Below are 12,572 nucleotides of genomic sequence, written 5' to 3'. Positions count from 1 at the left end.
AAAAAGGACCCATTTCTCGCTCAAAATTTTCAGAAAATCCTCATTTTTTGGTCAACATTGCCAGAAAATCTATTTTGGGGGAGGGAGGGAGGGGGGAGATGTCAGTTTTTTCCCTGTCATAATTATTAGACTAGAAGTCTTATTTTCTGTTTGCCAAAATGAAAAAAATCTTTCTTTACCAAAATTGCAGGAAGAATTTTTTATTTGTCAAAATTGTGTAAAAGTTTTGCTTTGTGGTTTTTGGGGAAAATTCCTTCGGGGGAATGGTCGATCAAGGAATATCAATTCAGGAAATATCGGATTCGAGAATTCGGTGCTTAGTCAGGACAAAAACTTTTGGGAACAATTTATTTGGGAATGGTCATTTAAGTGATTGTCTCAAAATCCATTTAAAAAAGTTTTCAGTCAATTTATCACACATTTTTTTCACTAATTTCGCAGGAATTTCAAAACTTTTTGGTATGATTTTTAGTGATTTTAACCCCTTTTTTGAGTACCTACCTATTTTTACATCATTTTAGCACAATTTTCAATTTTTGGCTAATTTTGCTAAAATTTTAATGTACTTTATGCTAATTTTTTTTAGTGATTTTAATGATTTTTTTTCAGTGTTTTTACATAATTTTAACACGAATTTAACACATTTTAATGTAGGTATTTTTGAAAAATCTCGAACGTGTTTAGTGCTTTTCTGAACGTTTACATTGTTTCAACACCTGTATCAATTCTCTTTCACGCACTTCAAAAACTTTTACTGAAATTTCATCACTTTTTTAATTATTTGAAGGGTTTTTAATACTTTTAAAAGTTTTGTTGCATCATTATAACGCAATTTCAATACTTTTCCGAACATTTGTGGCAAATATTACAAAATTTTTATCAATTTTCGGTAATTTATATGTTTTTACATCCTTTTACCAGGCAAAAATGATTGGGTCTTATTATGTCTGAACCGATATGATCCAATCAAAACATTGATCTGATTAAAAAATCTAATCAGAGTTCATTGGATCCTGATATTGTCTAGAGCTGACATGGTCTGATCAATCAAGTCTTATCAGATCAATTCATCGACTTGAAAAAATTTATTACGTGCATATTCTACTCAACAAACAGGTAACTTTGACATAGTGTAGATAGCCCGCATTGCCTTAACGGCCTTAAGTGATTCCTATGATAGGTATCAGCTATAGGGATGCAAATTATACCTACTCATTATATTATAGGGAAACGTGTTAACTATTTAGTGAGTTAGAAATGTACAAATACTCTGTATTCGTGCAGATGATGTCACAGGCGGTTGAGGCGGTCAACCCTTCTCATTTAGTTGAGTTCTTTATTAGACAAGGGTTGACCGCCCCCGTGACATGTATGGCTCGAGATAGGAAAATAAGAACATTCTCAAAATTTATTGTAAAGAATGCTCGCTTTTTGGCAGGTCGCGGAATCCCTTTGAAATATACCAATGCCACGAGCATTTCTTACCCCTTTTTACCACGTGATCAGGGGGAGGATCCTATTTCACCATTTTTTCTATAAATTGAATCATTTTAGCGCCAAAAACCACTTGGCTCCTGAACCTGCAGCAAATAGGTACCTCGCTTGTCGCGAACATCTGTATCAGCGTGATTTTATCACATAATTTCTTACCAGAGAGTAGAAATTATTCACAGTAGTGATGATGAAAATCATGGTCTACCCTTTTCACTTACGCCACTCTGGTCAATGGTTAATTCATTGTTAATTTGGTCGTGGATCCGATGATCATTAATTTGTATCTTTTTGGCAATGTACCCTGAACCGGTCAGGTACGCATTGTGCAAAGAATTAAAGTGCACCTCTTTTAGTTAAGTTCCATCGATGCCTTTGGTATTAGTAAGGCCCCAGATAGAGATGGAAAACGTGTATAGTTTGGTAAGTAAGTTTGAAATAACTTACTTACTCATATCTAATTAATTTAACATTAGCGATTAATTAGAGTAGATGGGCGAGTATACCACAGCACAGGGGGCATGGGTACTTGTTCAATTAATTTATAATTATATCTTTTGAATGGAGTTAGACAAAATTACATCTTGTTCTCTTTGGCTTAAATTATGTGTTTTTACTCATCAAAGTTATGTTTGTTATCGATAATTTAAATAGATACAAGTGCTACTTTATGATACTTTGATGTAAAAATGTTCTTTCTCTGCCTTAAAACAGCTCTTAGGCAACCATTGATGTTTATTTAAAGATTAGATGCTGTCTTTGTAAATTACGTTTTAAGGTGCACCGGGGCAAGTCAGAATGATTTTTCGCAATTTCAACTTTGACCAGCTGTTACTCCCCTTCTAACGAACCAAAATGGATCAAATTTATTATGTAGGTTCCCATAAGGGTTCTTAACCTATGGTAAAAATTTGAGCGCAATTGACACAGTAGCTTTCACTCAGTGGAATAAAATATAAACTGTCCTGACTTACCCCAATTGGGGGAAGTCGTCAGAACAGGCTAAACTTTGCAGAGGCGTAGATCACAAACCGAGCGTCCTAGAAAAATTGCATAATCACAAAATTGTAGAGAATTTAATTCTCTTTGAGATCACTCTCATCAGATTTTCACTAGAACGCACGGTTCGTCCGCTATATGCGAAAAACTAAGAAATAGAAAGTCTGTATTTTAGATCAAATTCAAAATAGGTTCAAAACAACAACAAAATACAATTGAACCAAAGACATCTAAAATGAAACTGAATCGCGAAAATTTTTATGCAGTGATGAAGTAGTGGTAGTACCCTCAAGGCACCTTTAGTGGCACTTCGTCAGATATAAACCTCTAGGCGCTAGAGCAAGTTTTTTAACTTACCCCGAATTCCAACTTCCCCCGGTGCACCTTAATAAAATGATCTTAAATTGTTTTGGTGTTAGAATATATTTCTCTCGTCACTACATAATATGTAATTGCATATATTCACCCAGCTTGATTTTATAAAGCCTCTTACTGAGCTACAGGCCCATAGCCAGAATCTGGCTATAGCTGGGGCGAAGGAAATATCAGCTGGGGCAGCACTTTTTGAGGCTCGAACATCTGTGAAACATCCCCCCCTTTAACCCCCCTCAACCATCCGTTATTCCAAAACAATTTTTTAAAAAAATGAACATAATGCGTGATGTTGGGGTTGAGTCTTAATACTTACAGCTGTAATCTGCGCGATTTACTGTGAAACTCTTGTAATAATTCTTTGGCTGTGACTGTTTCTGTTTAAATTTTGTCATGAGGTAAAATAGTCAAATTTGACTCGCGTCCAAACAACATTAAAAAAATATAGGTATTATTCAAATTTTTAAAGAAATGTTAAGACAAAAAATGCTCTTTTCACCTGAAAAAACTTTACTTCTCGAAACAAACTTTTGCCCTCACTCAGGGCTCGTACTTGGTCACTTTTCAAGAAACTAAGTTACTAAATTGGGTTACTTTTTCGATAAGTAGCTTTGGTTTTCCAAATTATTATTATTTTTTTTTAATTTCAAAAATCCAATTTTTGCATTTAACTTGATGAGAAAAAAATGCTAGTAATATCCATAAGTGCATGAATAATTTGAGAAAGTTGACCTACTTATACATACACGTTTATCGCCAAAAATAGCTCAAAATCTCACTTTTTGTCAACATTTCCAAAAATATCCTCGTTTCTTGCCAAAAATATTGTTACTTTTTGGTAAAAAAAATTCAAGAAATATCCATTTCCCTTTCTAAAAATTGCTAAATAATTCCGCTTTTTTGCTTGAAAAAAATGTCGATGAACGAAACTTCTCCCATTTTCAACCGAAGGTTGTGAAAAAAATAATCATTTTTTTGGCTTATGATTGCCAAAAATTCGTGGTTTTCCTCAAAAATAGTCCATCTTGCTTTTTGCTAAGATTGTCAAAATTCTCGGTTTTTCGCAAAAAATTATAAAAATTTTCATTCTTTCTTAAAAATTGTCCATAGGTCTTCCCTATTGCTGAAAATTTTAGCTTTTTCGTAGTGTAAAAGTCTCAATTTTTTATGTAAAATTGCCATAAATTGCACAAAGTGAAAGTCTCACTTTTTGAAAAAAATTGCAAAAAGATGTACTGGATTTCTAATCCTCACAAATTACTAATTTTTACTCAAATTACATATCAAATTTTTGATTTAAAATTTAGTGAACGCATCGAGCGAGCCATCGAGCTATCAAATGCAATTCATGCTAGTGTAGCCATTTCATGAACGTAACCATAATTTTACATTGTTGAGTTTTTGGTTTTTTGCACTTTCTGATTTTTTTTTCTGATTTTGCTGGTCGGGGCAAACGGTTTTTTTTTTTGATTTTGCTACCTGGGGCAAACGGCCTTTCTAGCCGGGGCTTTGCCCCGGCTGCCCCTACGCTGGCTACGGGCCTGCTGAGCTAGTCCAGGCTTAAGTACATTTATTCTACCCTTAGGGAATAAATGGAAAAATCTCCTCACTATAGGAAGGAATTCTAATCAGTTCTAACTATATCAATCAGGCGCGATGTGACTATATCAACTTTGCTCATCAACCATCAAAGACACTCAGGGCCCGTAGAGAGGGGGGGGAATGGGGCAATTTGCCCCGGGCCCTCATTTTTTGAGACAGCTTAATAAGTTGGCAATTGGCAATTTCGAATGTTCAGTGATGAACTGACAACTCTAAAATTTGTAAAGTGTGTCTAAAATAAAATTGTTAAAAACCATTATTTTTCAAACGTAATTCCCCAAAAAAATTTTGCCCTCGCTTTTAGCTTTTCTTCATGTTTTTAAATTTCGAAACACTCTTCAAAATCAAAATCACATTACTTGTCATCATTTTATACAAATATAAATAATTTTTTTTAACCTACTGGATGGGGGGGGGGATGTGAAAATTTTTAATGGGGCCCTCAATTTTTTGCTCCAGGCCCTCACTGGCTCTCTACTGCCCTGATTAGACACTCCCTGAAATGCCTCCTTGATGCAAAATCACATCAACACATAAACATTCAGATACTCAAACGAATACTGATTGCAAAAATACCTACATTAAAAAATACAGATTAAGAAGCAGATATGATGCTAAATTTGGAACATTTAATTCGTCCATAAGCTCTCAAAACCAATCCACAGAACTCATAAGTACCTACCTATCTTTCGGAATTACTCGTAAGTAGGTACGTACACACTCAGCCCCCACTACACTCATTCAAAACATGCAATCATACACCTTCGTGCAGAAAGGAGGAATGCAGGAGTTAATCATCATATAAGTACATACATATTTTTTTAACGAGTCGAGCAAATACCTATGTACCATTTTGTAGATAGGAAAACGTTCATTAATCGATAAAAAAAGATTAGAATACACCTCGAGTAGAAATTACGCAATCTTTATTCAGATTAACTACTTCAAATCGCGAGTTTCTCGATGTTCGTGTACTAAGATATATTTTACATCAACTATACTCCAATTTCCCATCATCATTGGATCCGTAGAGATGATCAACTTGACAGACGAGATCATCCTAAACATCATAAAAATCAACGAACCCACCACCGATCAAATCACACTCTCAAAATGGACCATCGATAAATACGAATCCAACACCGGTAACTTCTGCAGCAACCTAGGCCGAATCACCGTCACATATCATAAAGATCAAACCCAGGTAGATAAATCATTTTTCGTCAAAATACCCCATACTTCCTCCCTCCATAAATACAACACAAAATACGCCATAGAACAACGCGAATACCTCATGTACACGAAGATCATTCCACAAATCCAGAAAACAAACGATTACATCTTCGCTCCACAATTCTATTACTCCGATGAAAATTTCTCATTGATTATCGAAGATTTAACCAGCTCAGGGTTCAAATCAGCCGATCCGATTGAGAAACTAGATTTCCAACAGTGTCAACTCGTATTCAAAAGCTTAGCAAAACTTCACGCTCATTCGGTTAAATTACACAAGACGTCCAAGTTACCCGATATTTTCCATAAAGATACGTTTTTCTTATCGCAAGATCCGACTTCTAGTCATCTAATCCCTGTATTTGCCAAAGCTTTCGATTGCTTTCTACGGACCTTTGACCCGACCCTGATCCAGAAATATAGCAAGAAATTGTACAACTTTCGGACCAATATGTTGAAAATAATCGCCTCCGAAGTACGAGGAAATGACAAAAGTTTCAAAGTATTGAATCACGGTGATATCTGGTCTAATAATATTATGTTCAAGTACGATAAATACGGATCTACGGAACAACTCAGACTGATCGATTTCCAGCTCTGTCGCTGGGCTAGCCCTGCCTTCGATATTATTCACTTCGCAACCACCACGATGAAATTTCAAGTATTCGATAAGTATTTCGATCTGCTACTGGAAATATACTTGGAAACTTTGAACAATACGTTGAAGTATTTCAAGTGCCCCACTTATCGAATGGAAGATCTCAAGAAAGATATCGATAATATCAGCGGATTCGCTATGTTGGGGTTCACTGTGCTGACACCTGTTATAATGGCTGAACCTGAAGATCCGGTTGATTTGGCGAGTATTTTGGAGAATCCTTTGATCGAAAATAAAGCTTTGGAAAAAGCTTACCGGAGACGTTGTTATCAGGATTTTGCTCGACAATGGTTCATGTATTTTGTTAAAAAGGGTAAGTACTTTCAGTGGCGGACTGGCCTATGATGTTACCTGGCGATCGCCAGGGGCCCCCAGGGCCACGTGTTTAAACAAAAAAAAAATGATATTTTCACTTTCTCTAACAAAAATTTTTGAAAAGCTTTCGCCTTCGCTTCGCTCGGGCCAGTTTTCTTTCAATTTTTTTTGTTAATCTAAATCTTCAATTATTAGAACATTCAAATTCTAAAATTGTGTGGTCAGCAAAGAAATAAACTCATCAGTCACCACAAAAAACATTGTTTTACCTCTCAAAATACAAATTTTTGAAATTTTCTGACCTCACTTCACTTGGGCCTCTGTGGTTTTTTTTTCAAACTGAGATCGAGCTTTAGAAAAATCTACATAGGTACATATTCAAATTTCAAGAAATAAGTATTATGTTTTAACCAAAAAAAAAAACACACACACACACTTTTCCCCTCAAAAAATGTTGTTTTTCTACTTCTCGAAACTAGCTTTTGCTCTCACTCCGCTCTGAGCCTGTTTGCTTTTCATATTCAAAGGGTACCCCCCGATAAGATAGGCAAAATGCCCTTAACCTCAGATTTCGATGAAACTCACAGGGTATGTTTAGTACCCCCAAAAAATAATTTTGGGCCCATAGCCCGCTCCCCACCCCACCCCCCTCAGCCAGGGGGGCCAAAAAACGCGTTTTTCAGGGGGAAAATTCTGTATCAGCGCGTAATTAAGATAAATTGATTCTGTAAACGAATATAGTTAGAAGATACATGGGCGTACCTCCCTGAATTTTTTCAGAATTTTTCATCACACGGGGAGAGAAGGGGGGACAAAAGAAAACTTTAAATCGACATTACTCCGGAACGAAAAAACATACCAAAGCGATTTTTTCGTCAAATATGTATCTTTAGGTCTACTTTCTATAGAAGTCATCACCCGGCCATTTGGAGTGGTGGGTCAAGCTCAAAAGCTCAAAAAACTCTCAAAAAACCACGTTTTTTGCGTTTTTCTCCAAAAATATGGACAAATGGCGGAAATCTAAGAGAATCAAGTTGTTCAGCGTGAAATTTTACCTCAGAATTGTGTAATTGAAAATTCATTTACACAGCATGATCGTAAAACTACATGCGCAGAAGTATTTGTGCTTACATCAAGATAGCTGAAAGGGTATTCCTGGGTAAAATAGGTGAAATGTCCCTGTCCTCGGATTTCTGAAATTTTGATGAAACATAGTTGGGTACCATTAAAAAAAATGTCGGAGGCAAAAAATCCCCCCCCCACCTCCCCTTGCTCATAATAGCGAAAAAAGGGCCTTTTTTGGGGAGAAAAAATCCATGCTTCAACGAGTTTTGACAAAAAAATCTGTATTCACTCAAAATACTTGAAGGAGATATGATTCTAGCAACTTGAATTTTCTTCAAAAATTGTGGGCCCCCTTGAAACCGCCGTATCTCCGAACCTAATTTAAGTACATGAAATTTTTTTTTCAAAAATGTATCTGCATGAGCACTATAATTGGTATTTTTTTTTCAAATTTTCCCTCCAGGTAGGCCATCTTCAAAAACTCAAAAAACACTCAAAATTGTGTTTTTTTGTCACAGCACCACCAAAAAAAGCGATCCATAATTTTGGATGCTGGCCTCCAAAAACAATAAGAAAACCAACTAACTTCTTTAAGGCTATTCTAATTTTTTGATGAAAAATGGTCAACTTTGGGCGGGGATTGTGCCAATACTATAGAACGGATTTTTCTAGGGTTTGCTTTCAAAAGCGAGGGTATGTCGAGATATTTTTGATTCAGGACATTTGATGGCTATAATAGGGAATTGGATGGAGGTACTTTAGACGCTCACATCCCTGTTGTAAAAGCAAAATTAGAAAATATGGCTACATACCCTCGATTTCATAGATAAATCAGTATTGGTGAAAAAAAATTGGAAGAATTTTGAAAATTCACGGAGAAATCCCCGTCTGAAGTTTAGATGGGAGCGGGTCGCGGGACATAAGCACGACTAAATTCGTTCAATCGATTACATGCAGTCTTACGAACGAATGATGAAAATAACGAACAAATCGGTTTCATATTTCGACCGGTTGCCAAATTAGAATGCTCTCCGCAGAGTATACCCTTAAACTCCAATTTTTTGGCCATAGGCACCCCCTCTCCAAATTTTAGGGCGAAAGTAGACAGACAATATGGGTATCATTATCATATGAACCGAACTCGCTGAACATGAATATGAAGTTTGATTTGCAGTTGGACCCTCCCAACGACCACATTGGGGAGAGGGGTTGCCCAAAAATTAGAGTTTTTGTGAAAAATGCTCATTATAGCGCTATTTACGCCATGCAACTTCTTAATCAAGGTTTTCTTGAATTACAAGTAGCCTACTTTTCAAGTACATGGTATCTCACTCAAAACTATCAGAAAGGTTTCTTTTTGGTGTCGATGATTAAATTTTTATGTGAGTTACCAAGTACATTGAAAACATAGGTATTACCTACCTACGTACTATGTAGTAGATTGGGCAAATCACCAAAAAAAGAAAAAAAACTGGATTTTTACCAATTTTAGCAAAAACTGTCATTTTGAGTTGAAAGTTGTACAGAAAAATGCTGGCTCCAGAAGTGCCCCTAAAGGGAAAACATGTGCCCTTAAAGTGGGAGTATTTTCGAAAAAACACGGTTTTTTCACTGTAGCCCCTGTACCCAATTTGTTTTGAGAAAAATGACGATCGACCCAGTCCTAAATGAATATATCTTAGATTCTGCGTCCATTCTATGCTATTATTTTAAATTGTTTTTGTCAATTTTGAAAAATCAACAAAAATTTAGGAATTTTTGCCAATCTTTATCAATTTTTTGAAACCTAAAATATTGTCATCACTGCGTTCCAAAATATTTCCTCAGTTTCAGAAATATATTATCTTTCAATATTTTTTCGTCATTATAGCGAAACTTTTGCGAAGAAAATATTTTCAAAACACCAACTACTAATACCCCCTCTCCAAAGAAAAAGAAGATTTACTTTTCAATTTTCTCAGTAGAACCCCAAAAGTGGCCTTGGATTTTGGTGGCAATAGCATGGATTGGCGCAGAATCTTAAATACCTATGTAGGTACTTTTATTATACTGTCTCCTCCATATATTTTGAGTGAATACAGATTTTTTTGTCAAAACTCGTTGAAGCATGGATTTTTTCTCCCCGAAAAAGGCCCTTTTTTCGCTATTATGAGCAAGGGGAGGTGAGGGGGGGATTTTTTGCCTCCGACATTTTTTTTAATGGTACCCAACTATGTTTCATCAAAATTTCAGAAATCCGAGGACAGGGACATTTCACCTATTTTACCCAGGAATACCCTTTCAGCTATCTTGATGGAAGCACAAATACTTCTGCGCATGTAGTTTTACGATCATGCGGTGTAAATGAATTTTCAATTACATAATTCTGAGGTAAAATTTCACGCTGAACAACTTGGTTCTCTTAGATTTCCGCCATTTGTCCATATTTTTGGAGAAAAACGCAAAAAACGTGGTTTTTTGAGAGTTTTTGAGCTTTTGAGCTTGACCCACCACTCCAAATGGCCGGGTGATGACTTCTATAGAAAGTAGACCTAAAGATACATATTTGACGAAAAAATCGTTTTGGTATGTTTTTTCGTTCCGGAGTAATGTCGATTTAAAGTTTTCTTTTGTCCCCTTTTCTCTCCCCGTGTGATGAAAAATTCTGAAAAAATTCAGGGAGGTACGCCCATGTATCCTCTAACTATATTCGTTTACAGAATCAATTTATCTTAGTTACGCGCTGATACAGAATTTGTCCCCTGAAAAACGCGTTTTTTGGCCCCCCTGGCTGAGGGGGGTGGGGTGGGGTGGGGAGCGGGCTATGGGCCCAAAATTATTTTTTGGGGGTACTAAACATACCCTGTGAGTTTCATCGAAATCTGAGGTTAAGGGCATTTTGCCTATCTTATCGGGGGGTACCCTTTGAAATTTTTAAAAAACAGTCATCCAAATTCTAAAATTTTGAGCTATTGCCCCCCCTCCCTTGCGAGCAAAAATTTGAAATAAAACATGCAATAATAGACTTTTTTTTTTGTTGTTTGGACCCTTTTTTTCCAAAAATTTTCGCTCTTGCTTCGCTCGAGCAGTAATTTACCTTCATTTATATATAATCACCACACATTAAGACAGGTTTCCAGAAAATTACCCCTAATTTTGATTTTGCATGCTTAAAAATTCTATTAAGGGGAAAGGGAAATAATTTTGGGGGTCACATTGGGTGTATCCGCAAGGGGCCCCGAACGCATATTAGCAAACCCTACCCCGTTAGGCTGCACCTCGCGAACGAACGTTGATTTGATTCGGATTCTCAAAAAGTAAACAAATGTGTTACTGATAAACACAGGACTTGTGAAATAAAATGAAAAATATAATACTCATTTCTCTAATAATATAAAAGCTGAATAAGTTTAAACTTTTCTGAAATGAAAATGAATAGTGAACAGTATGAAACATAATTATTAATATGGAGTATGTTTTTGTACTTGTATCTTACTATACTCATACTCATACGTCTATACAGCATTCTTACCGAATACCAAAGTACCTACTTCGAACTTCAAAACAAGTTCATACATATGTTCCTCAATGGTCAATGCAAACATTTTTAATTTCATCTTCTGTCTTCTGTTACTGTCATGATTCTTACTTTCTCAATTATTTATTCATTTTATTTTTGAAATATTGCGATATATAGACATCATAAATTGATAACTGAAAACGTTTGCATTGAGAGGAGCAGTACTTCGGATATAGTTACGGATATTGATACAAATACAACAATTAACAAAATACTCAATAATACTTTGTGCATTCTTTTCTCCATCTTTGATTCAAGTTACTGTAATCCAACTAATCCATGCATTACATATATCATATATGCATGGATTCCAGCTCTTACCTCTTACCAATTTATTTAAATAATTATTGTTTTCTTCATTGAAACATGTATTTTTTGTATTGTAATAATATGAAGTTGTAGAAATTTTCCTCCTCGATCCTCGAAAGTTGTTGAATTTGAAGAAAAATTGAGTCAAAGTTGTTGATAAGAATGTTCTTTGAAAACGAACGAATTTGAACAAGGTTTCAAGAAATGTGCAGTCTAACGGGGTAGGGTTTGCTAATATGCGCCCCGAACCGACCCAGTCGGCCACTGGTACTTAAAATATTCTCACCTATAAGTAAGATGATATTTTAATGTTGATGGGCACTAAAAATTTGTCTCATCACAATTGTTTTTTTTTCAGGGGTGCTGACGAGTAATTAACTACTTATAAGACTGGAACTTGAACGAAATTCTGCTGTCGATATTACCACGATTATTATTCAATTTATTGGATAAATAGGAACCATGGAGCGTTTCTCAGACATAATTTGTTGTTTTTATTTGGGCACCTATTACCTAGTCCTAGTCACTCGTACTACATACATAATTATGCAAAATATGAATACCTACTTGATACGAATAATGAACCATAAAATTATACTTTAGTTTAGTTTGGAAATTACACAGGCACCTACAATTACAATATTTCAAAATTTGTGCGTGATTTGTTCTTATTTCCTGAAAAATGCAACAATTAACACGTATAATGAAAACTAAACCTTGTCCTTGACGTTATATAGTAGAGCATCATTTTAAATTTTTTTCTACAAATTGTAACCCAACAAGTCGCCAAAAACTAGACAAGCGCAGCTGTCACAGTGTGCGTAGCCTATGCTGTTAGGGAAGCACAACACGATTTCGAAAAAAAAAAACAACCTATAACAAGCCATCAGCTAATCGCTGATTACAAGAGAGCTTTTGCGGTTTTTAAATCAATTTACAAAGTGCTGAAACCTTTCTTTTGTGAATAAT

General features: G+C 35.6%; 1 protein-coding gene across 1 annotated transcript; it reads left to right on the top strand.

The window, feature by feature from the left end:
• Nucleotides 1–5,361: 5,361 nt before the first annotated feature.
• On the top strand, nt 5,362–12,259 carry LOC135847084 (uncharacterized). Its single transcript, XM_065366484.1, has 2 exons — nt 5,362–6,668; nt 11,962–12,259. Exons 1-2 carry the CDS (start codon nt 5,498–5,500, stop codon nt 11,979–11,981), a joined length of 1,191 nt encoding a protein of 396 aa, XP_065222556.1. The 5' UTR covers nt 5,362–5,497; the 3' UTR covers nt 11,982–12,259.
• Nucleotides 12,260–12,572: the final 313 nt, after the last annotated feature.

Source organism: Planococcus citri, chromosome 5 (genome assembly GCF_950023065.1).
Source record: "Planococcus citri chromosome 5, ihPlaCitr1.1, whole genome shotgun sequence".
NCBI lineage: Eukaryota > Metazoa > Arthropoda > Insecta > Hemiptera > Pseudococcidae > Planococcus > Planococcus citri.
Note: the sequence above shows the minus strand (reverse complement) of the source record. Positions and strands in the feature narration are given on the sequence as shown.

Excerpts from the sequence above, each read along its gene's own strand:
- LOC135847084 (XM_065366484.1), top strand. The coding sequence starts at position 5,498 with ATGATCAACTTGACAGACGAGATCATCCTAAACATCATAAAAATCAAC. Across the intron at positions 6,669-11,961 it reads CATGTATTTTGTTAAAAAGG|GGGTGCTGACGAGTAATTAA; the intron begins GTAAGTACTTTC and ends TTTTTTTTTCAG.